This window comes from Neodothiora populina, assembly GCF_041146345.1.
Source record: "Neodothiora populina strain CPC 39397 chromosome Unknown canker_contig_12, whole genome shotgun sequence".
Classification (NCBI taxonomy): Eukaryota; Fungi; Ascomycota; class Dothideomycetes; order Dothideales; family Dothioraceae; genus Neodothiora; species Neodothiora populina.
In genome coordinates this window covers 1,839,613-1,863,757 of record NW_027191404.1, presented here as the reverse complement: position 1 = coordinate 1,863,757, position 24,145 = coordinate 1,839,613, and the positions used below count along the sequence as shown (strand labels likewise).

Sequence of the window (24,145 nt, the reverse complement as noted above, 5' to 3'; positions counted from 1 at the left end):
GGAAAGCCATGAATCGTGAGCAGATTTTAGTGCCCGTCAGATCAGCCTTAGCGCGCTTTTCAAGGGTCGGATGCTTTTATTATTTCTGGTAGAGCTTGCGAAGTGCTGTACTGTGAGAGTGTGAGAGAATGCGATTACAAATACTGGAGACGTGTGTTTGTTTCGAAGTCGGAGGGACCCTTTCGAGGATAGCCCTTCGGTGTCCTGTCTAGTCACGGCATTCCGAGTTGCCGAAATAACGTTGCAATCTTTCATAGAGTCTGAAGGTCACGGTCGAATTATTGGCTTACTGTATATACCTGTACCTTGCCTTGTCCCATGCGAAATAGTCTGGTGAGGGGGAAACGCTTATCGACGTCATCACCACAGCTATATATGCTGCCTGCTGCCAATAACTTTGACAACTCAACTTCCACACGGTTGCTTTTATCGCTTTTTGTTTTCTGGACATCCACTCGATCGAAACGCTAAGCTCAACGATCAAGACGAAGACATGTCGTCGAAACTCATCCCCGCGAACCCTGACAAGGTCATGGTAATTCGCAATGTGACACCTGAGATTGTCACTCTATCAGTGCCCTTTCTGCGATTCGGCAGGATCAAGTTTGGAGGAAGAGCGACATTGGGTAAGACGAGAAACCCACCTCCGCATCACCATCATCTACTGACCATCAATCCACAGTGCGCCTCCAAAACGGAACAGTAGCGTGCTTCTCGCCCGTGGCCCTGACCCCAGAGGTGCACAAGACCATCTCAGCAATGGGCACGGTGAAATACATATGCGCCAACGACGCCGAACACCACATCTTCATGGATGACTGGCACAAGGCGTTCCCTGAAGCGCGACTCATCGGACCCGAGGAGCTCAAAGCCAAGCGCGAAAAGCAAGGCAAACCGCTGCCGTGGACGAACCTGTTCAAGACGAACGATGCCGCAAGCCTGGAAATCGACGACGCCTTCGACAACGAGTTCGACGCAGAGTACGTCCATGCGCATCAGAACAAGGAGCTGGTGTTTAATCACCGCCCTTCGCGCACGCTGATCGAGGCCGATCTGCTGTTCAATCTGCCTGCGCACGAGCAAATGTCCAAGACGGACGAGTCGCCTACCACGGGCTTCTTGACGAAGATGTTCAATGCCATCGGCAGCACGCAGGGCAGCGCGACGTGGCAGAAGCGCTTCTTGTGGTATGGTGTCAGTTCGGGCGATAGAGCTGCCTTCAACAAGAGTATTGCCAGAATCGACGCTTGGGACTTTGATCGTTTGATCCCTTGCCATGGAGAGGTCATAGAGCAGGGTGGCAAGGGCATCTTCAGGAAGGTCTTTGAGTGGCATTTGGCTGCTGCTAAGAAGGAGACTTGATTTTTCATCAAAGCAATTCCAACCTTCAGCTGGATTTGGCTGTCGATTTGGGGAGCAAGAGAGATGTTGTCATTTCTGGGCTTCTGGACGAATGGCTCTTATCACGAGAGCATTATACAGATCCCGAGCATGTCATTTTGGAATCCAACGAGCTCGCTCCATAGAACAAAACGAGAAAAAGAAAAAGAAAAAGGAAAGCATACCCATAATATGAGATAACAGCAAGGACAAAGCAGGAAAAAGAGTATCCACGTACATTGATTGATGCAAATTTATATCCTCAAGACCAATCCTAAAAGCAGTAGCAGACCAAGCAAGCCAGCGATGGCGCAGAACTCATAGCCACCTACCACATGACATGAAAACCATCACATTCACCACGAGAAAAGAAACTCGAGATCATCTCCACATGAGTCTCACGAATCGTCTTGTTTGTTTTTCAAATCTTGTGATATTTTCGTTTCTGACCGAAAGGGGCCGAGTCTGTATCTGCATGCCTAGCGCTGCATAGGCAAAGATTGGAAAACCCCTTCCTCCTGCTGAACAGCTAGCTACACACGCAAAGTAGCAGCGACAAAAGAACGCGCAGGACAATAACCCAGAAAATGACAAGAAACAAACATACAGGGGATCAAGCTCGCACGAGAATCATCCCCTCCAAGAACGCCATGCATTAACAGTGAGCAAAGCAAGAAACAAGAGATGAGAGATGATAACAATCACAATAATAGCAACCAGATGATAGAAAGAAAAGGGCTCCGTAAAATGATTCTCCGTCGCTGGGATATCCGCGCTTGAAAAAGGAGGAGAAAAGAACAAGAAGCAACAGCAACAGATACGATGACTGGGAGCATAATACAGATGCATGGAAACGAGTAATCAGAAAAAGACAAGCAGGAAAAAAAGGTATCGGAGCTGCAAGCAGCAGATGCAGATGCAGCAAGACCAAAGAAAAAGCTCGACTTTTTTTTGTATGGATCAAATGTGTCCTCCCCATTCGCTGAAATCTTCTCAAGAAATGCTTGAACGCTAGGAAGATGATGTTGGTGCAGTCATGTGTGTTTCGTATAATGAGTACAGCTTTTTGTCGTTAGCCGTCGTCTGTTGGACGGGCAAAAGAAGAAAATCTTTCTTCCGTCGACGGCGTTGTGGGTCGTTGTTCGTTGAGATTAAACATAGAAAGAAAGAAGGAAATAGCAGGTAGCGCCGAGGACTGAGCAAGAGCGAGCATTGAGGATTGAGTGCAGCCAGATAGGCGACATCAAATCCTCAACCAGCCCTTCTCGACTGCAGTGAAGAACTCGGCCTCGGAAATGATGTCCCAGGTGCCTTCGTCCTTGCCGTAGAGACCAGTGGTTCCGTAGGGCCCTTTGGGGGACGAGGTCTTGAGAAGTGGCCATCTGCCACCAGACGAGATCTCGGCAAGCGCAAAGTCGCCGTGGACAACGCAATCGCGCAGGTCGAAGATGCACTCGGCAAAGAAGAACTCAATGTCGAGTGCACGTCGTTGACGAGCACGACCAGAAATGAGAGAGCGACCGCGATCAAGCATATCGCGCAGGGCAGCAGCTCTGGCACGTTGGGTCTCTGCGCTGTTGGGTCGTTCGCAGGGGGTGCCGCAGAGTGCGGAGGCACGCACTTGGCATTCACCTTCCCAAGCGACATCTTCGTGTGCAAAGAGACATTCACAGGCACTGGGGACGCTGATAGACAGATCCCGAAGTTTGGGACTCTGAGTCAAAGTCTCACAGATGTGTTCGCCTGAGGCGGTAACACCTGGGTGGGGGCGGAAGAAGCCGTCGTTGCTGAGTGGCGAATGCTCAATTATGCGAATGCTCGACTGAGAGGCTTTGATCAAAGCCATGACACCCTCGATGGTGACAGTCGACATGTTTGTCACGAGAAGCTCCTCGAGGTTTGTTGCGGTACATGCCATGGCAATGAGGTCGACATCGGTGATGGGCATCCAGGTAGTGTCTCCGACGAGCTTGAGTCGCTTGATGTTCGAAAAGTCAACGCGCGGGTCGAGTAATGGTTTTGTGATTGTCAACTCGTTGTAATCACGTTCCTGGACCGCAGAGAGGTCGATGGCTTGCAGCTCGAGGGTTTGCAGAGCCGGGTCCTCCGGTACAGCAACGCCGAGGAGATGGGCCCACTCGTCGGCCGTGCCGTGGCGAAGAAGCGCCCATGGGATGCTGACGGAAGTGAGCTTACGGCAAGAGCGCAATACCGAGAGAATCAGGCGATCAGTGCTTGCTGTATAGAAACCATTAAACCACAGCCGACGCGCGTGCTTTGCGAGATTGGGAAACGCGGCAAAGAGTTCCTCGGTGTGCTTGAGAGAGCCGAACGGGTCACGATAGACATGATATCCAGACGGCTTCTCGATGAGCTCGTAGACATCGTACAGTTGGCGTCTCATGGACAATTCAGCCCATCGCTCAGAGCCTCGCCACCTTCTGACCCACAGTTGCTTCAGCGAGTGAGATAGAGCCCAGTCGTGCCATCTGGAACACACTTGGCGAATCGAAGCGGTTGCATCCCACAATAGATCATCGGGACAGACGGGACCGCGTAGATAACGATTCAACTTTGCCTTCTGGGCGGGCAGGGGTGCCTGACTCAGACCATAGGTGTAAGTCACGCCTTCTTTCGCATTGATCGCAACAGCTGCCTCAAGGATAGAGGAGAGGATTTCGTGAGGGAGTACGTTAATGTTCATGGGATGTCTGCCGTGTGAAGATGGATATGTTTGAGAAAAGATGAAAGATGCTAATAGAAAAGCTATGTAGTGATGCAAGAAAAGCGTGATGAAGATTGCAGATACGAGAGACTAACCAGTTTTCTATGATTCTTACATCGGACAAGTCCTCCCGTGGGAGGAGGCGACTACATGTATATATACCCTCCAACGGGTTGCAAGGTAGAAATTTTGCAAGGCGTAAAATCTGAAGCGACTCCACCTCCGAAGACGCTCATTACGCTGACTCACGGCGGAAATGGAAGGAGAGCCATGGCGACGGTTTGCTCGGCGTTGGCCGGCGGTACAAGGTTTCGACATATTCAGTCTGTTTTGAGAATTTCTCGGGGGTAATGGATTGCAGTAGCTGGGAAAAATGGGGGTAATGGAAATGGAAAGCTGCCGAGTCCTACCCCACATTCGAGCATGCGATCCAACGACATGCGGAGTAAATATGACGAGACAACTGAAAGGAATACTGTGGTAACCGTACAATTCTCATACCTCGTGACGCTTGTCATGAGTGACTGTATCTCGGGCGCTGGTGGTGTCATAATGCCGTGCCTCCTGTATTTATGCGAGGAGGCAAAATGACTGATGCGCAGATACCGTCCTCTCACGCGTGGCTACAGCGGAAAGCGTAGGATCAGAAGACGAAGTCGGCGAGATGTCGACGCCAGATCCGCCTTGGCAGATTGTCTTGGCAAGCAGTGACTCGAGTAAGATTAAGGTACTCTGTGTAAGCCGGGCTTCAGAGAGAGGGATCTGGGCTCGGGGCACTGGTCTCAGACCATGTATGGATAGCAGTTCGAGATTTAGTGCACACGTTGCATTGCGATGACGATCGCGAATTGCAGCTTGTGTTCTTGCAAAGTCTCCAAGAGGAAGCTGGCGCCATCAATGGTACGGGATCCTGCAGCATATTATCAACAGATCCGTGTATAAGCGGTAGCCGTTGCCTGTCCTTTACCAGCTTCGTAGTTTCTGTTACCCCCAGAAAACCTCCCAGAAGGCGGGGTCAGAGGTGGGTCGCAATCACACGCGCACAGTATTGGATGAACCAGTGGAGCCACGAAAGCCTATGATCATGGAGAATCGAACCAGGTAGATCGGATCATGTTGTAAAAGAGGAGTAATCATATCCCAACACCCAATAACGCCCAGACGCCTCGCTTGCCGATGGAATATGTGCGCAAAGATGAAATCACACCCCGAACGTGCGTTGGCCTATCCTGAACCGGGTCCCCAAGCCGCCGCGAGCAAGTCTTTCGTAGAACACCTGACCAGAGGGGCCTGCGGAGATGCCATTTGAACTAGTTGTGCTCTCCTTCAGCTGCGTGCGAACAAGGTTCACAATGTCCATATCCAAGATCATGATTTCTCCACTGTTGAATGCGTCAAATATGTGCGAGTCCGAGCGCGGTTGCATACTTGAGGCTAGCAAGGCTTCACGATCATTGTCCTCTTGATCCTGTACTTCAGCGGAGGTGTTTGGGCCATTGGAAGATCGTCTACCGACAGAATTAAGGGTTTCCAGCTCGATGTCTACCGGATGATGATCAGACCTAAGCAGTCCTTGTTCCTCGTGTTCCAAGTCTTGCGCAGTCTCAGTCGGTGCGGAGGCTGCAGGGGTTGCTGTTGTTGTTACTGCTGATTGCCTCGCTGGCGCCGCAGGATTGTCAATCTGGTGCTTGACCTTGACGTGTGTCATATGAGTTCCCAGAGCAACAAGCTGGAGTAAGAGCAGCAGAATGTCCAGTGCGACCAGGTGGATCTTGGAAGTGGGTCCCTTTTGGCCGATAAAGTCCATTGCCAATCCCCCATGGAGGTAGCCTCTTGTGGCTTCAGTCGCAGCTGGGCGGTCATAGATGACATGCAGAAATAGACAAAACATGTTCGATCCGACGACCGCGCCTAGATAAGGTCTGTTGTGCGGAGGCTCTGGTAGGAAAGAAGGTTTTGGGGTAAGGAACATGAACTGCACAACGGTGCGTATGATGAACCGCGTAAAGGAGCAGCTGCGCGCCGTGTCAGCTCTGGGGTATAACAGCACATGCCGATCGTGAGTGGAAGAAGAGATGAAGGATAAATTCGGGATTTTTTTTTCTCTCGGTGAACATACTCCATGTAATAGATAGCAGCCAATTCAGCATAGATCAGAAGATCGAGATTCCTGAGATGATCCTTCAAGAAATGGGCTCGCTTCTTGTTGAACAGCAGCCTGTTCTTCTTCCTCCTCTCGCGCGTTGTCCTTGCAGACATGTGAGAGTCTCCCGAAAGAACGTTCTCGCCACCATCGTCTCTTGTGGTCGTTGCGGAATTTTGAGGCTCATGGTTCATTTCCGGACAGTGGTCGAAGGTCGTATCGCATGGCAGTCATAGAGGGGGTACAAGGTACTGTACAACACACCACTTCCGATGTCGCAGTCCCAAAACACGCAGAGGTCGATAATCTCACATACACGAAGCCATAACGATAGTCTAGGCAAGGGTTCGTGAGAGAATTTGTGTCTGTATCACAGGATCACAAACAGACGAGGGTCACGATATCAGGGAGGAGTAGGAGGTTACTAGTATCTGCACCAATAACGATCCTTGTCCACCATGAGCTGTTCAGGCTGGGCTTGGCATCGCCCGAAATGGAAACTTGATGACTTGCTCTTTCCGCGTCGCGCGTTTCGCCGCGTGCACCTGCATTTTGACAAGACACTTTCCAATTGGTAATACTGTATCCACCATTGCCATCCAAGTCACCTCTCTATCAGACGTTGACGCGCACTTCACAGCGCCATGGCAAGCTTCTTCGATATCAAAGCACGTCAGGCGGCGGCTGCTGCTGCAGGGCCCTCAAAATCAACCTCCAAGACACAAGATGACCGGCAACAACCTTGGGTTGAGAAATAGTAATAAAGCCCTTTGTTTAGTGTGACTCCGTATATTGATAGTATTGCTGACCAAATCTTTCTCGCTGATACAGTCGACCGAAATCTCTCGATGAAGTCGCCTCACAAGACCATACGGTGACGGTCCTGCGCCGCAACCTCCAATCCGCGAATCTTCCACACATGCTCTTCTACGGACCCCCTGGAACCGGAAAGACGTCGACGGTGCTAGCGCTTGCAAAACAACTCTACGGCCCCGAACTCATCAAGACGCGCGTGCTCGAGCTCAATGCCTCGGACGAACGAGGTATCAGCATCGTGCGCGAGAAAGTCAAGGACTTCGCCCGCATGCAGCTGTCAAATCCACCCGCTGGTCCTGCGGGCGTCGAATACAAGAAGAAATACCCTTGTCCTCCGTATAAAATCATTATTCTCGACGAGGCGGACTCGATGACCCAAGACGCACAGAGTGCACTCCGAAGAACGATGGAAACATATTCCAAAATCACTCGCTTCTGTCTCATCTGCAACTACGTTACGCGCATCATCGATCCCTTGGCGTCAAGATGCAGTAAATTCAGATTCAAGAGCCTAGACGGAGGAAACGCGCGAAAGCGACTCGAAGACATCGCCGCGCTGGAGAAAGTGCCCCTGGAGGCAGGCGTCGTGGACACTCTGATCAAATGCGCCGAGGGCGACTTGAGAAAGGCAATCACATTCCTTCAGAGCGCCGCGAGACTGGCAGCATCTTCGAGTTCGACGAAATCAATACCAGGTACCACGTCGAGCCAAGACGAAATGGACGTCGACGACGACAACAAGACCACCAGCACAGACTCCCGAGCCGTCACTGTCCGTAGTGTGGAGGAGATTGCGGGCGTCGTGCCTGATGCCACCATCGCCCGTCTCATGACTGCTGTCCAACCTAGCACGTTAGATCCGCACAGGTATGCAGCCAGGGTCCGCTGCGCGAGCTCCAGTGCCGTCGGGGAAGTCGTGACGGATCTCATTGCCGAGGGCTGGAGCGCTACCCAGGTACTGACGCAACTGTACGACAAGCTCTTGAACGACGAGTCGATTGAGAATATCAAGAAGAACAGGATCGTCATGACCTTTTCCGAGACCGACAAGAGGCTCGTCGACGGCAGTGATGAGCACTTGACCATCCTTGACTTTAGTCTGCAGGTCGCTGGTGCATTGGCAGGGAAATAAAGATGAATAGATCAGGTTTACAATGCATGACAAGGATAGATTAAACAAAGGTGTTGTAATGCAAATAGGAAATATCAAGATTTCAAAGTCACCTTGATTCTAGATCTTGATACTTACCGGATCACTGTGGCAGAGAGCATGTATGTCCACATGTGGTGGCCTCACAAAAGAGATGGACGACGAGCTTTGACAGACTCTTTGCTGGTGAAATTCATCGTGTTTTGTAATGACTATATTAAAGCGAGCTCGCGATGTATAAATTCATCGTCAAGCTTCCCGAAATAATACAAGAAGCGGTGGCGCACGGCCAACAACCGTATAGGAACGGAGCTCACGCAACCTAGCCGCGAATGCTTGCGCAATAAAAAGTGGGGTATATAATTATTGGAGGAGGTAGGAGTGAGGAAAAAGGGTTTGTTGTCATGGTTGCTGTTGTCATCGTACAGTCTCTTCCTCTAGGAGATGACGCACTTGACCGGAAGGCCGCAAGGTCCGGACTTGTCGTGCTCCTCCTTGTGCTGCGGTTGTGTCGTTGTCTCCTGTGCAGCAGCTGTGGTGGGCTTCGATTGTGTGGCGGTGGAAGGTGCGGCGGCGGCGGCGGCGGCGTCGGTCGCAACGGCCTCCTTGCCGACGGCAGCCGGGGCAGAGCCGAAGTTGACCTTGGCGAGGTGGTTGTAGAAAGCCTTGCCCTGCTCGGTGGCGAGCGAGATCTCCTTTGCGGAAGGCTGGCGGGAACCGTCACCAGCAGCGAAGGTACCGGCACCCCAGGGAGAGCCACCGCGAACCTCGGTGAGGTCGGCAAGGGTGCCAAAGACGGTTTTGTAACCGAGAGGAACGTAGATTATACCGTGGTGAGCAAGAGTGCCCATGGTGCTGATGACAGTGGTCTCCTGACCACCACCGGCGGTGGCAGTGCTGACGAAGACACCAGCGTACTTGCCCCAGAAGGCACCGGTCTGCCACTGCCCACCGGTCTTGTCCCAGAAAGACTTGAATTGAGCAGGGAAGTTACTACAGTCAATGTTAGCCCATCATGGCCAATGGCTGAGGCAACAAAGGCTCAGACATACCCGAATCTGGTAGGGATTCCGAAGAGGAAACCATCGTACTGCTCAAGGACGCTGGGGTCGGTGAGGGTCTGGATGTGAGAAGGCTTGGGAGGCGCATGCATCTTGGCAAGAACGTCCTCAGGAAGAGTCTCGTCAACCTGGAAAATGTCGCAGAAACCACCAGCTTCCTTGATACCAGCGGCCTCAGCCTCAGCGAGCTGGGCGACATGGCCGTACATGGAATACTACAATGGCCATATCAGCACGCGTGGTCTTCCATATAGCTCCAAGTACAGCATTTGGGAAGAATCAAAAAGACTCCAGAGTCGGATTCACGGGCAGGCACGACTTACATAGACAATGGCGATCTTGGGAGCCATTTTGAATGGATTTTTTTGATGGACTACTTGTGGAGCAAGGGGTATCAAATGGACGGGGTGAGCTGATCCGTAGTAGGGGAGAAACGAGGTGATATATCAACGCGAGCTATGACCAAGCCAGCCTTCGATCGAAGTTGGGGGAAAGTGGGTCGGAGTCTTCGAAACGTCGCACATAATCGGATTAATTTGCTTGCTTTTGATGCTCTATCTCGCCCAATCACGCTTATGCGCACCTCACGGCTCTATTCCGAAGGATTATGTAGCCCGTTGTGTCGTGCTTTGTAAAGAGGTTAACCTAACCTTGTTGATTGGTTGCTACGACACTAGGCCTGCTAATATTAACAATCTTCCATGGAATCCCGTTCAATATATTCGCCAGACTCGGTTGAGTACCTGTCTGTCGCACTAGCATCAAGGTCGAGGCCCTTGGTGCAGAGATTTTCTATATCCGAACTGCAAGTCAAGAGATGACAAAGATCGTCATGCAGACAATTGCGGCTCTCAATCATGTTACGCTGTCACTTCGCGGCCATACACTAAACGCGGAAGAAGAAGAAAAAACGTCAACGTCGCTATCTCTCTACAGGTCTACTTAATAAACGCAGGGATGTGATAGAATGGTCTTCTTTGCCGGCGCAGCGACCGTAATATAGCTTGTGGCAACCACAGGTAAGATAGTCTTGTGTTTATCTTGCGGCAGGTGGTTTCGCATTCCTGGCTTTCTGCTATTGTACTACCTTACTTTACCCTGTTTTTTCTTACCGTACCTTACACATACAATCCGACCCCTTGCTTCTCGCCCCTGCGAGGACCGTTGATCATAAGACCCTAGATTTGTCGGCTGCCAGCCAAGCGCCCTGATGATCGGTTAGCGTTTCCAGGTCTCTGCATGCTTCCCACTTAGGCAAGTTTTTGCGTCCCAGCTGATGTTCTGCACTCCATGTGTTGTTGTCTGTCCAAAGTGTGGAAATGTACTCATGTGACGTCAGATGTCGTGATAAGATCTACAAGGAACATGAGGTGTGTTTTGAAGCGTCGAGCCAAACGCCCTCACAAGCCTACCTAAGAGAAAAGGATATCAATGTAAGGTCAGGAACTCAATTATACAGCACTGCAGTAAACCTGGTGAACGCCTATTCATGCCGTAAAGCTAATCTCAACATACTGTGGCCCACGGCTTTCTAAATGCAAGCTTATCTGCTGTACAACTAGCCCGTGCACTGAAGCAACCTTCCAATTTACAGTACAAGACCATCACGTGTCAATCTGGACATATTGCATTTCATACGCCACGTTCTTACTCATTCCCCAGGACGGTAGCATTTGAAGGTCAAAGCAACTCTATTGAGCAAGTTGATGGGTCCATGAAAAGATCGATTGCTTACATGTACACAACCAAGTCAATTCTTCGCAATCATGATTATTGCAAGTCTAAAAGATAGTCTAATGATGGAGATAGACTCTGTGATAGTGAACATCTCGTTCGAGGGGATCACAGTGACAAGTCTGGGAAATGAAGTCCTCGAACCAAGTCTGCAATATTTGATCCGCATATCCCCCAACGTCCGAGTGATGATCGAGAGTTGTGTAAACACCATCCAGTGTGCTCACCAACCCTGTCTGTGCTGTGTACATTCCGCGAAGCAGATCTTCGTGCAAAGCGAGCTCAGCGCAGTCTTCGGGAGGTGTGTTTGGATAAGAGAGCTCTGTTAGCGACCGTTTTAGTCGCTTTGACTTTTCGAGAGTGGCAAGCTGTAACACCAGCATCTCGTCGAGACGGTTTATCAGAGCGTAAACCCACTCGAGTCGGCTGAAAATATAGCGAAAGCGGAGCATGCAATGCCCGAATGTATATGACTCGAGCGGAAAGAATGGTGTGAAGTAATTTTCCCTACCTAGCCTTGGGGAGATGCGGAATGAATGCGCCTCGATGTAAGGCTGGGTCGTGTCTCTTGACATGGGCTCTGGTAATGGCCTCAACTTCAACGTCCAACAGTGCCAGTCCCCAAGTCTTCGATCCCCTCTCATGCACCCAGGTAGTTCAGGGCCGTAGGCATCGGATATTGGATTGTGTCTATTACCAAGAGGTCTGATCATGTCTTCAAGCTTCTAACCTTCATCTCTGTGTTCCCTCAAGACAGATGCCATGTGCTCATCCAACGGGCGTAGCATATATAATTTACGTTGGGTGAACGTAGCAGAAGGGAAGATGCAATACGCCTTGTCGAAGGAGGTCAAGTTGAGGGCCGTGGTGGTATATGTATGATTGAGCAGGCCTTGTAGGGGTGTTTGCTTGGTCTCGTGGATCCGAACGGCAACTCTGTTGTATTTTGCGGTCTTGCGAGTGTATACGCTAATCTTTACTCGACATCAGCCCAGGTGGCCCGAACTTGATAGCCTTGTTCTTACTTTGTTAAACGACCTTTCGGCATCGCCCAGCCCTGGTCCTTCTGTCACAAGTCGGTATTTCTCCTGATTGAGTATGTAGTCTTGCATCATTTGGGCATCTTTGCCCTCGGCAACATATATGCCAAGCATCATTCCGCAGCGGTGAACATGCTCAAAGAACCGCCGAGCAAAACCTCCTGAGATGATCGCAGATGATTCACGAAGAGCCTGCCTGAATCTCTGCGGCCGGTGGACGAATTGCAGTAGTTTACGTTCAAGATCGAAGAGCTGCCCATGGATGGCATTGCGGAGCGGCCTTGAAACCTTGGTGAGCTGAATGAGGTCAGGCGCACCTAAATGAGTCGCTACAAGCCGAGCAAGGTGAGGATAGAAAGTAATGAGTGACGGTAGTCTGTCTAGGACAGGAGGTTCCGTACAAGTGGATGGTAACATGGCCAATGTGCTCGTCCTAGTTGCAAGGATCTGATGTCCTTCGAGGCAATCCTGTCCTTGCCTTGATTCCGGTAACGATTTGTGGTGAAAGAGTGAAAGACGTGTATTCTTCCTCGAGAGGTGAAGGTAATATATGGGCGCGTCGCAATAATTCCAACTATAGAGTCCAATGTGTGTATACATATCTGACCTACGCTACTAGTGTATACTGTTCTGAGATGGTGAGACCAACTACGTGCGTGGATGTCAAGGAAAGAGCGACCTGACCATGGAGGTACCTTACGTATCACCAGAACTGACATCTCGGCACCTTTGGTACTCCATCAACCCCTACCTCAGACTAAGATCCTACCTGCGAACTACTTATAGAGGAAGATGGGATGTATTGCATACGGAATGTGGCCATTGGGGACATAGTACGTACCTTCTGGGCGATGGAAGAAGACCAGGTGAAGTCGAGAAGTCTTCGGAAGTTAGTCGTTAACGCCACTCCACCCCGCATAGCGATAAGGTATCTGTGTTTGAGAATGCAAGTACCGAGGGCCAAAACGTCATTGTGAGTTGGACTTGTATGTGATACTAGGTAACTTGATGTGATCACAAAGTCTTTGTGACCAATAATCATACAGAACTTGTTGCCACATTCTTGATATAGACCCTTTCGAACCAGGTTCCTCTCATACAAAGCTCTAGAACGTCCACACGCTTTAGTGCATGCTTTCACCTTTCAAGCAGAACGTATATGCTCTCCAAAAGACTGCCATTGCGCCAAAGTCCTGCAAGGTCTCGATTAGCACTAATGGCCGCGCAACTTAGTAGCAAGGGCGACTTGCCCGGCATGTATGACAGTCACACGCAGAATGACAAAACCTTTTCCCTAAGGGACTTGCCCAAATCGAACGTCTTCACGACGACTCTACCACCCGACACTGAGTACACGACGCCACTGGTATCGCACACTGCTGACCGCAAAGCTCTCGGTCCTCGCATGGTCAGGAATGCACTCTATACATATGTCCGGCCTCATCCACCAAAGACATCAGAGCTTCTAGCCGTCTCCCCAGCGGCCCTTAGCTCACTAGCTATTGATCCTTCAACGGTGCAGACTGAAGAGTTCAAGGATGTAGTAGCAGGAAACAAGATCCTGACCTGGTCGGAAGATGAAGCGATGGATAGCAGGGATAAACCTGCAGAAGAGCAGCGAAAAGAGCAATTATACCCTTGGGCTCAATGCTACGGAGGCTACCAGTTCGGCCAGTGGGCTGGTCAACTCGGTGATGGAAGAGCTATATCGCTTTTCGAGACTACAAATCCATCATCCGGAGTAAGATACGAGGTCCAACTCAAGGGTGCTGGAAAAACACCATACAGTAGATTCGCAGATGGCAAAGCTGTCTTGCGAAGTTCGATCAGAGAGTTCGTCGTCAGTGAATCTCTACATGCGCTGGGTATTCCGACCACAAGAGCGCTCAGCCTAACACTTACCTCCGAGGATAAAGTACGAAGAGAGCGCATGGAACCAGGTGCCATCGTCGCCAGATTCGCTCAAAGTTGGCTACGATTCGGCACATTCGATCTTATGCGTACACGTGGCGACCGAAAGCTAATCCGCGAACTATGTACTTATGTGGCAGAGCACGTCTTCGGCGGCTGGGAGAATTTGCCATCTCAGCTACGAGCTGGTGACGTGAACGAGATGGCAATCGACCCTGGACGAGGTGTAGGCTCGAATGTCGTACAAGGCGAGGGAGATGCAGAAGAAAATCGCTTCGCTCGCATATACCGCGAAATTGCCCGCCGCAACGCCAAAACAGTCGCGTACTGGCAAGCATACGCCTTCACTAATGGTGTACTGAACACCGACAACACCTCTATCTACGGTCTAAGCATCGATTTTGGTCCATTTGCTTTCTTGGACAATTTTGACCCGAACTACACACCTAATCACGACGACGGCATGCTGAGGTATAGCTATCGTAATCAGCCAAGTATAATCTGGTGGAACCTCGTCAGATTGGGCGAAGCCGTTGGTGAAATCATTGGAGCTGGCGCACGGTGTGACGAAGAGGAATTTGTCATCGAGGGAGTTGGCAAGGAGTGGACTGACGAGCTCATACAACGTGCCGAGAACATCATCGATCGCACCGGCGATGAGTACAAGGCTGTGTTCCTGGCCGAGTACAAGCGCCTCATGACTGCCCGGCTAGGGCTGAAGGTTCACAAGGAATCTGATTTCGAAGTGCTCTTCTCCGAATTGCTGGATACTCTCGAGGCTTTGGAGCTGGACTTCCACCACACCTTCAGAAAGCTAAGCCATATGACCATGAGCGAGATTGATACCGAGGAAAAGAGAAAAGACAAAGCAGGCGTCTTCTTCCATCATGAGGGCTTGACTGGTCTGGCAGGAAACGAAGATGACGCGAGGGCAAGAATTGCCAAGTGGCTGGGACATTGGAGAGAGAGGGTCCTTGAAGATTGGGGAGCGGACAAGGATGCTGAACGTCAAACCGCCATGAAGAAAGTGAACCCAAAGGTAATGCACACGCTCTGTCTTTTTGTCGCCATTCACTAACGAAAACTATAGTTCATACCTCGCTCATGGATTCTTGATGAGCTGATCACTCGTGTGGAAGAAAAGGGGGAACGGGAGATCATTGACAACATCATGAAGATGGCTCTAAATCCATTCGAAGAAGAATGGGGCTGGAACAAGGAAGAGGAGGAGAGGTTCTGCGGAGATGTGCCCAGATTCAGCAGAGCCATGCAGTGCTCTTGCAGTTCTTAGTCTGCTTGACCGACACTCCGCCCGAGGCTGTCAGTAACGAGATTGTCAATGCCGCGTACAACATCCTGTGCACTGTTCTACCTGCCAGGTACAGTATGGTAACTTCTCGGTAAAGTCTTACTGTCAAACGAATCTTCAGACGATTGTCTCAGATGACATTGGCCGGAATGGTGTCTTCTATAGGCAGAAATTTAGGAGATGTTCCTCAGAAATTGGCTTCTACGCAAGCACATGTTGTGGTTGAGGCAGATCCATCCTCTCAAGTGGATGCCTAGTTGCGAGAGTCGACATACTTTGAGAGTGTAGTATTCGGACTTACTGACTGGGGTGCGCAATGTGCGGCAGGATTATCGAAAGATTGCATCTATATGACAAATGTCACCGTTACTGCACTGTATGTGCTGCTCTTCGATATCAGGATGGATAATACTGTATATGCAATGGTACTGCACCGTGAATGAGGTACAGTACTGTACCGAACCGCTCAACTCAGGGCGTTAACCGATCCTGATCCTCCGCTCCACGCCCGGAAATAACTGACGTGTTCGTTACAAATCTGTTTCGGACGCAAGGCGGCGACATCAGGCACCCGGAAACTACAGTACTGTTCTGCCCTGCGATTGGACCATACTGTATGACACTCCATATTAAGTTCCGATTATGGAAAAGTCGCAGTATCCTTACAGTCGGTCCCAGACAGCTTTTATTCCCAGACGGTCAAAGGGGAGTGCGCGAGCCGCTCGTCGGCATCACTCGGCGCTAGACTTGTCCGACTGCTGTCGGCTCTTGTCACACAATTTGCCGGTACCGGCGGGGAGGAGGGGGCAGTAATGTGAGTGTGAGCTACGATGGTATGTGCACTGGCGCGCGCATCAATTGTGTAATGCTGTCTTGCTTGAGACGGGCAGAAAGTGCCCCACCATGGAAGGGTAATTGTGAACCATAGCAGGGTTTAGTAATGGAAAACCAGGCCGAAGATCCATCGGTTTCTCCTGGCTCGGGGGGTGAGTGTCTGATTTTGGTCCTGGGAAAAGCTGCATAAGAGAAGACGATCGTCTGGTTACTATTCACATATAAATAACAGCAAAGGGCCCGTCCTTTTTACCTTGTGGTCAAATCACTCTTCTGCAAGCAAGCTTCGGAAGTGTTTACGTTTCGACCTATACCGCAAAGCACTACTACTACCGCTACCTTATCGGAACCCACCCCGCCCTCTTTGTCTCCCTCTTTGAACTTCCACTACGCTGTTGAACCTTTTGCACTTTCATATACACAACCAATTCGCAAAAATGTCTGATTGCTGCAAGTCTGGATACAAGTGGGATGCCTCTCCCTCGGGCAAGGAGACCAAGCTCGGAAGCAACAATGCATACGTCACTGGTAGCAACCCGGATGCCGCCATCATGATTGTCCACGACGTCTTTGGCTGGACTCTGCCCAACGTGCGTGTTCTCGCCGACCACTACGCAAAGGAGGCCAATGCTACTGTCTACATTCCCGACTTGTGAGTGAATTGCTCTTTCGATTCTGCTTCCTTGCTCTGTCTCCGCCAAAGAAGCGGTATGAATGGAGGTTGTGGATGTTATCCGTTCGCCAGAGATCAGAGGCCCCAATTGGCGGAGCGGGTATGTGTACATGTGTGCAGACGAGCCAGAAGCAGCGACAAGAAGAACAAGAGCCAGAACAGAAGAACTGACAAAACATACAGCTTCGGTGGCGAGGTCGTCGACCCCGACGCCATGTCGGACCCCGAGAAGAAGGCCAAGTTCGACCTGATGGCCTTCCTAGGCCGCAACAGCAAGGAGAAGCGATTCCCTGAGATCAAGTCATGCGCCCAGGCTCTCAAGGGTCAGTACAAGAAGGTCGGCGCTATTGGTTTCTGCTGGGGTGAGTCTTGGAACATTTCTTTTCCTTCTTCCGTCCTTGATCTTTCTCCCCGAGTCTGGAGCATGATAGTGTGATGGCTAGCATGCACAAATAAAGCAGAAGGGCAGGATGGCAAAACAGAACAAAACTGACGAACCCCCTCAAACAGGCGGCTGGGCAGTCTTCCAACTCGGCGCAAAGGGCAACAACCTCGTCGATGCCATCTCGACCGCGCACCCCAGTCTGCTGAAGCCCGAGGAAGTCGACGCCCTCGCGGTGCCCTGCCAGATCCTGTCGCCTGAGAACGACTTCATGTACACGCAGGAGCTCAAGGACTACACCAACTCCAAGATCCCTCAGCTGGGCGTCGACTACGACTACCAGTACTTCACGGGCTTGTCTCACGGTTTCGCCGTGCGCGGTGACCCCTCCGACCCTGCTCAGAAGATGGGTGTCGAGAGAGCTAAGAATGTTGTTTGCTCTTGGTTCACCGAGTACTTGCATTAAAGTCTGCTTCTGTGTTCGGAGGGAGAATCACGTGGGCCATATGCCGACTGTATATAGGTTGCCCGGATGTGAACAATGATAGCATTACGACAAGTTTCTAGACTTCAATCGTTTGTGCCGACACGTAACCTCTCATCATCTATCTGTGATTCTGTATTGCCTTCTCGCTTTCCTCTCCCATCTCATTAGACTCGAGAAGTAGTCACATGTCATGATTTAACATTTGCCACCATATTCATCTCTATTGCTATGCATTCATTCCTTTTTCCCAGCCAACCGAAACAAGAAAAACAGAACGCCATCGCTAAATTGAAAGCAAGCACAAGACTCTATGTGCTCTCTTACTTGGGCAGGACAAAAAGGCGAGGTGGCATGTTGATTTTGCACAACTTGGCAATACAGCCGGACAGCTGCAGGTATGTCTGAACACCCTCGAGTATCCTCATGTGGGTGAAGCCAATTTCCCTAATGAATTCGAGTTTGGCATGTTCCGACAAGGAAGGGATCGTCTTTGTAACCTTGAACATGGTACTAATGATGTCGTGGCAAGAGTAACCCAGGTCCCTGTGGTAGAAGTTGTTAGCTACGCTTCTCGCAAATGTGAGGGTGGTGGAAGACATACCATAACTCCTTCAACGATGTCAGGGCCTCATCGATCCTCTGCTCGTAACAGTTCTTGATCATGACCTGGACTTTGATGGGATGCGGCTGGTCGACAACACGGAACACATTGTCGCCGTCTACAAGGCCGAAGCCCGCCGACGTACTCTGCAAGTTGTTGATTGCTTGTCGCATATCTCCTTCCGCGCTGAATACCAGAGCAGCTAGTCCGTCATCGGTGTATTCGACCTTCTCAGCCTCGCAGATCTGGAGTAATCTCTTGACAATCTGACCATCAGTCAGGCGCGAGTATCTCAAGATAGCACAACGGGACTGTAGAGGCTCGATGATTTTGTTGGACTGGTTGCATGCGAAAGCGAATCTCGTGGTTCCCGAATAGATCTCCATTGTTCTCCTCAAAGCCTGTTGTGCACCCGATGTCATGCTATCTGCCTCGTCGAGGATGACGAGCTTCTGTCGGCCATTGGGTAGGGTGACCTTCTTTTGAGCAAAACCCTTGATGCGATTTCGGACCACATCGATACCACGCTCGTCTGAGGCGTTGAGCTCTAACACAGCTTCCTTATACGTGTCTCCCAGCATTTGACGGGCTAAGCAGAGGATGGACGTTGTTTTGCCGATTCCAGGCATTCCAGAGATGATGACGTGGGGCATGTTGCCATCTTTTGCAATGATCTTCAGGCGCTCGATGGTCTCTGTATTGCCGACGATGTCGTCTAGAAAGACTGGCCTGTACTTTTCCACCCTTGATGCAGATGTCTGTCAGCACATGTTCATACTGTATACTCTACGTCCAGACGTACCAGGGCAATTCGTAGTGTGACGGGGCCCCAGCAGGGCGTGTGCCATTCTGAGCCGCCGTAGATGATTCCGCAGATACCATGGTGTGTGCTTAGGTATGGGGTATTTTTTCGGACTGGTTCAACGTAAGACAGAGGGGGTTTTGGGTAACTCAATCTTGGTCACTGACTGAGATGCGACAATTGATTGATTGATGATGCGCGGGGAAAGAACGCGACTTGACGCGTCCAGAAGAGGAAATTGCGATTACATGGTAAACCGCCAAGAACCACTCACATTGCCTTATCTGGATGTGCTCCTGCACCTTGCAGCACCTTTACTTTCGCTTGTGACCTGAGAAGCTCAATGACTACCTTATATTTGTGTCCAAGTACTCCAATCGTATGCGTGTCGTGTCCTGAGTCCCACATCTCGCTCTTCCCATTGTACAACATTTGATGTTCACTTGTGTGAGCTGAACTGCTTGAGGCGGTCGAAAAGTATACTGCTGCACCTTCATCGTCTGTAAAGTCTTCTCGGGTACGCAAACACTACAGCATGGTATTCGGTACGAGAGCAAGGTATACTCGCTTTCTCGTGATAGTCGCAGTCTTTACTCTTGTACTCTACACGTATCGCGACCGCATCTCAGAGGGATCATTCTACAGTCTTCAGGGATTCAACAGCAATGCTGCTATCGGACCCGATGGCCATTTTGATTGGAGTAAATTGCCCATTCGCCATCCAGTCTCTTCGTTACATCCGGTGCCCACCGGAGAGCCCTTGAGACTGCCAAAAGTGCAACACACATTTCCACAGGAATCTCCCAAGGACAAGCAAGTCAGGGAACAGCGCAGAGATGCAGTTCGCGATGCTTTTGTACGGGGCTGGGAGTCCTATAAGAAACATGCCTGGATGGCCGATGAGCTTGTAAGTCCTGCCTTTCTTTCTTCACTAGGCCTCGATGATATGCAGACCTGGAGCTAAGACAGGATCTCGGATGTAGGCTCCGATATCAGGACGCAGCAAAGACCACTTTGGCGGCTGGGCTGCTACCCTTGTTGATGCTTTAGACACTCTATGGATCATGGATCTGAAAGATGAGTTTGCCGAAGCTGTTGCGGCTGCCGTCTCGATAGACTTCAGTGGAACCACCATGGAGGAGATCAATGTCTTTGAGACGACGATCAGATACCTTGGCGGCTTCCTCTCGGCTTACGATCTCAGTGGCGACGAGAGGCTTTTGATCAAAGCGAAAGAACTCGGTGAGATGCTGTTAGTTGCATTCGACACTCCGAACCGTATGCCTGTGACACGATGGCGAGTCAACGATGCCCGGAAAAGATATGCGCAGGAAGCACACGAAGTATCCCTGCTGGCCGAGATTGGCTCTCTTACCATGGAGTTCACTCGTCTCTCGCAGATCACGAACGACTCGAGGTGGTACGATGCCACTTACCGTATCATGGAAGTCTTCGAAGCGCAGCAGGGTCAAACGCGCCTGCCAGGCATGTGGCCCATCTTGGTCAACGCGAAATCCATGAACTTTACCTGGCACGGCAGCTTTGCCCTCGGAGCCATGGCAGACAGTCTATACGAGTACCTACCGAAGATGCATGCGCTACTCGGCGGCCTCGAGCCCATGTACGAGAAGTTATATCACGATGCAATGGCTGCATCCATACAATATACCATCTTCAGGCCAATGACACCGGACAGCGCGGATATTCTGATTGCTGGCACGGCGAACGTCAACGAGGACATGACTGGTGGACTGGATTTTTCCGGACAGCACTTGGTTTGTTTTGCGGGAGGAATGTTCGGGTTGGGAGGCAAATTGTTCAAAGACGACAAACATCTCGATATCGCTCGCAGGCTAACGGATGGCTGCATCTGGACTTACAGGGCGCTCCCACTCGGAATCATGCCCGAGGTTTTTTCTATTACCGAGTGTCCGACCAATGCACCTTGCGCATGGAATGAAACCTACTGGAAGGAACGCGTGCTCAATCGTAAGGGGCGAAAGGCGACACAAGGGGGGGCCACAGCAGACATGGTCATCGAGACGGACCGTCTCCCAAAGGCGTTTACGGCAATCGGAGACAGACGCTACGTGCTACGGCCGGAAGCCATCGAAAGTGTGTTTGTCATGTACCGGATAACGGGACGCGAAGACCTTCTGGCGTCGGCGTGGGACATGTTCAATGCGATCCAGGAGAACACCAAGACGGATCTGGCCAACGGGGCTCTCGCGGACATTACACGCAAGGACGGCAAGGTGACCGTGGTGGACTCGATGGAGAGTTTCTGGCTGGCGGAGACGCTGAAGTATTTCTATCTTGTGTTCAGCGAGCCAGAGGTTATTAGTTTGGACGATTATGTGCTGAATACGGAGGCGCATCCTTTCAAGGTGCCGAAGCCGAGGGTGGGCTAGTCGGCCATGATGGTCGAGGACAATCGGTATCATTAGTAATTACGAGGGATGGAAGTGCTCGTCGCATGTGGCTCGAGAAGCACTCTCTTTCCTTTCCGCTCAAAGGAGTAAAATTGATGATAAGTTATACACACTGGTCATTAATTACACATGCACGCGCGCACATGTACACACATGTAATGTACAGCCACCAGGGTGCCTGTCAATCGAGTAAGCATTGATGTAAGAATGTAGATGAAGCCATCCAGAGCACTTCTCTCATGGTCAGAAAACACAAGACCCGGCAGCAAGTCATAGTCATGGTTGTTATTGTCGCACCCTAATATGATATGCCACATCCTTCTCTCTTCTGTGTGTGTCTCTCTCTCCCTCGCGCTCTTTCCTCACCCTGTCCCATCTCCTCTCAAAACTCCTCTTCTTCTTGAAAGAACATGGTGAAGCTGATGATAGTGCCGTAAATGAGCAAGCCGCCGACTATAGACATGATCATGGCGGGGATCTGGATAATGGCGCAATGAGCGAGCACGACGGGGAGAGCTGTCGTTGTTGTGCCATGTCAGCCAATACCCCCTTCTTCTCTCCCAACAAACCAAAAAGAAAGAAGAAATCATACCGATACCCATAACGACCAAGAACCCAGTCAAGAACCTGCCCAGCTCGACGATGCCGCTAGCTCCATGGTCCATGAAATCGTCTGGGTTCGCCGCGCGCCCGCATATCCAATTCGGTAGAGGTGCAACCACATATGTCGCCACGACCAGCAGGGGGAAGTAGTTTTTCCATAGTGCCGAAGACAGGATGACGAGCAGGAAGCCGATTGCTAGGACGAATGATAGAGCGATGATGGTCTTTAGGCCGGCCATGGCTGGTGGCTGGGGATGGATCTCTCTTGCGGTGCCTGTTTTTTGTGTTTAGGGTATGGTGAACAGAGAAGCCTTTGGAAAGTGGTCGTGCGCAGAGATGTGTGTATATCGTCCGTCGTACGGAGAGTGAGTCGGAGTAGGCAGATAGATAGAGGTGCAGTGCAGTGCTGCAGTAGTGTGAGATGGACGTCAAGGTCCCGGTGACTTGGGCCATCCGAGTCATGACTACCCAGCTGGTGATGCTACATGATTCAAGAAGAGGAGCTTGGGCCGCGTGCAGTCCGAATGGCGACCGCGTCTGTCAACGGCCGCCTGGAGGGAGATGGAGAGATATAGAATACACAATACATCATCATCATCATCATCATCACCACCACTAATCATCATATTCCATCGACAAGACATCCCTCCTCCTTCTTTCAATCTTGCTCTTCACATTGAGCACAATTTCTCTGGACTTTGATTATCAAGTAGAGAAAAAGACGCAGACTTGTCCGTCTCCTCACACATCTCACATTCGCCATCATGTTCAGAAACAACTACGACAACGATTCCGTCACATTGTAAGAAATGACCACAATCGCGCCATCACTAAGAAACTGACCATCTTCCCCCAGCTCTCCGCAAGGACGCATCTTCCAGGTCGAATACGCACAAGAAGCTGTCAAGCAAGGTTCCGTCGTGGTGGGAATTGTCAGCAAAACCCATGCCGTGCTCGCTGCTCTCAAGGTAAAACTCCATCTCGAGCTGCTCTTGTTTGTGGCCAATCACTGACCTCGTGTCCTCTTTCTCCAGAGAAATGCCGAGGAACTCTCATCATACCAAAAGAAAGTGATACCGATCGACAGCCACTTCGGCATTGCTCTCGCCGGTCTCGCATCTGATGCTCGCGTCCTCTCCAACTTCATGAAGCAGCAATCCCTGTCCTCACGCCTGACCTACGACCGCCCCATCCTCCTCGGCGAGATCACTTCACGGATAGGCGACCGCGCCCAGACAAACACCCAGCACTACGGCAAGCGACCCTACGGTGTCGGTCTGCTGATCGCAGGCGTCGACGCAAAGGGCCCCCACCTTTTCGAGTTCCAGCCCTCGGGAATCACTCAGGAGATGACCGCCTGCGGCATCGGCGCCCGCTCCCAGATGGCCAGGACCTATCTCGAGCGCAACCTGGACGAGTTCGACGGCAGCAGCAGAGAAGAACTCATCAAGCACGCCCTCCGAGCCCTGAAGGAGAGTCTGAGTCAGGACAAGGAGTTGACCGTCGACAACACGAGTCTGGGCGTCAGCGGTATCGGCGAGAACTTCCATCTCTACGAGGGCCAGGACGTCGCCCAGTACCTTGATGCCACTTTCGAGAACAAGCCAGAGGACGACGACGACGACGACGAGGCAGGCGGTGATGCCGCAGCGCCTGCAGCAGGCACAGCAGAGGGTATGGATGTCGATGCATGAGAGAGCGAGAAAGTCTTAGGAGTTTGATATAACGGGATCAACGACTTCTTTTTTTCTCCCTCTTTTCGGGCCGAAATTCACCTCGTCCACATAAAACCCCTCTAGACATGCATCATGGGCCGCTCCAACTCTGTAGTAATACCTTTTCTCTTTTCTTCACCAGCCACTGCACATCTACTGGCTTTATGGCATGAGAGAGATAACAAGAAAGAATACAAATACCTTCATGTTCTGTCTCGCTAGTAGTCGAACGTCCAAAGTAAAGCATTACACATCAAACCCCAAAAGAAAAAGAGAACAGAGGGGGAAGGGGGACTCTATAGATACCTTAGGTAGGAAGGAAAACCCAAACCTCGAGAATATCAGAT

The 24,145-nt window shown here is 50.9% G+C and overlaps 11 protein-coding genes across 12 annotated transcripts; 6 read left to right on the top strand and 5 right to left on the bottom strand.

Moving 5' to 3' along the window:
• Positions 1-493: 493 nt before the first annotated feature.
• Positions 494-1,362, top strand: AAFC00_001302 (uncharacterized protein; the record flags this gene model as incomplete). Its single annotated transcript, XM_069340476.1, has 2 exons — positions 494-626; positions 683-1,362. 2 exons carry the CDS (start codon positions 494-496, stop codon positions 1,360-1,362), a joined length of 813 nt encoding a protein of 270 aa, XP_069203944.1.
• Positions 1,363-2,623: 1,261 nt separating this feature from the next.
• On the bottom strand, positions 2,624-4,084 carry AAFC00_001301 (uncharacterized protein; the record flags this gene model as incomplete). The annotated part of the gene is made up of 1 exon (XM_069340475.1): positions 2,624-4,084. One exon carries the CDS (start codon positions 4,082-4,084, stop codon positions 2,624-2,626), a length of 1,461 nt encoding a protein of 486 aa, XP_069203943.1.
• A 1,222-nt stretch (positions 4,085-5,306) lies between these two features.
• AAFC00_001300 (uncharacterized protein) lies at positions 5,307-6,442 on the bottom strand (the record flags this gene model as incomplete). Its single annotated transcript, XM_069340473.1, has 2 exons — positions 5,307-6,120; positions 6,225-6,442. 2 exons carry the CDS (start codon positions 6,440-6,442, stop codon positions 5,307-5,309), a joined length of 1,032 nt encoding a protein of 343 aa, XP_069203942.1.
• Positions 6,443-6,892: 450 nt separating this feature from the next.
• On the top strand, positions 6,893-8,196 carry AAFC00_001299 (uncharacterized protein; the record flags this gene model as incomplete). Its single annotated transcript, XM_069340472.1, has 2 exons — positions 6,893-7,005; positions 7,080-8,196. The coding sequence occupies 2 exons, from the start codon at positions 6,893-6,895 to the stop codon at positions 8,194-8,196; spliced, it is 1,230 nt and encodes a 409-aa protein (XP_069203941.1).
• Positions 8,197-8,651: 455 nt separating this feature from the next.
• AAFC00_001298 (uncharacterized protein) lies at positions 8,652-9,625 on the bottom strand (the record flags this gene model as incomplete). The annotated part of the gene is made up of 3 exons (XM_069340471.1): positions 8,652-9,207; positions 9,267-9,490; positions 9,599-9,625. 3 exons carry the CDS (start codon positions 9,623-9,625, stop codon positions 8,652-8,654), a joined length of 807 nt encoding a protein of 268 aa, XP_069203940.1.
• Positions 9,626-13,208: 3,583 nt separating this feature from the next.
• AAFC00_001297 (uncharacterized protein) lies at positions 13,209-15,251 on the top strand (the record flags this gene model as incomplete). 2 transcript variants are annotated; one of them, XM_069340470.1, is made up of 2 exons in its annotated part: positions 13,209-14,999; positions 15,051-15,251. In XM_069340470.1, 2 exons carry the CDS (start codon positions 13,209-13,211, stop codon positions 15,249-15,251), a joined length of 1,992 nt encoding a protein of 663 aa, XP_069203938.1. The 2 variants fall into 2 exon arrangements, with proteins under 2 accessions (XP_069203938.1, XP_069203939.1); XM_069347908.1 differs by having other exon boundaries at positions 13,266-14,999.
• A 1,289-nt stretch (positions 15,252-16,540) lies between these two features.
• Positions 16,541-17,624, top strand: AAFC00_001296 (uncharacterized protein; the record flags this gene model as incomplete). The annotated part of the gene is made up of 3 exons (XM_069340469.1): positions 16,541-16,755; positions 16,960-17,138; positions 17,287-17,624. 3 exons carry the CDS (start codon positions 16,541-16,543, stop codon positions 17,622-17,624), a joined length of 732 nt encoding a protein of 243 aa, XP_069203937.1.
• Positions 17,625-17,965: 341 nt separating this feature from the next.
• AAFC00_001295 (uncharacterized protein) lies at positions 17,966-19,128 on the bottom strand (the record flags this gene model as incomplete). Its single annotated transcript, XM_069340468.1, has 3 exons — positions 17,966-18,188; positions 18,247-18,990; positions 19,049-19,128. 3 exons carry the CDS (start codon positions 19,126-19,128, stop codon positions 17,966-17,968), a joined length of 1,047 nt encoding a protein of 348 aa, XP_069203936.1.
• Positions 19,129-19,583: 455 nt separating this feature from the next.
• On the top strand, positions 19,584-21,459 carry AAFC00_001294 (uncharacterized protein; the record flags this gene model as incomplete). The annotated part of the gene is made up of 2 exons (XM_069340467.1): positions 19,584-19,955; positions 20,032-21,459. The coding sequence occupies 2 exons, from the start codon at positions 19,584-19,586 to the stop codon at positions 21,457-21,459; spliced, it is 1,800 nt and encodes a 599-aa protein (XP_069203935.1).
• A 403-nt stretch (positions 21,460-21,862) lies between these two features.
• Positions 21,863-22,322, bottom strand: AAFC00_001293 (uncharacterized protein; the record flags this gene model as incomplete). Its single annotated transcript, XM_069340466.1, has 2 exons — positions 21,863-21,996; positions 22,073-22,322. 2 exons carry the CDS (start codon positions 22,320-22,322, stop codon positions 21,863-21,865), a joined length of 384 nt encoding a protein of 127 aa, XP_069203934.1.
• A 525-nt stretch (positions 22,323-22,847) lies between these two features.
• Positions 22,848-23,777, top strand: AAFC00_001292 (uncharacterized protein; the record flags this gene model as incomplete). Its single annotated transcript, XM_069340465.1, has 3 exons — positions 22,848-22,885; positions 22,940-23,051; positions 23,118-23,777. 3 exons carry the CDS (start codon positions 22,848-22,850, stop codon positions 23,775-23,777), a joined length of 810 nt encoding a protein of 269 aa, XP_069203933.1.
• Between the last annotated feature and the right edge of the window lie 368 nt (positions 23,778-24,145).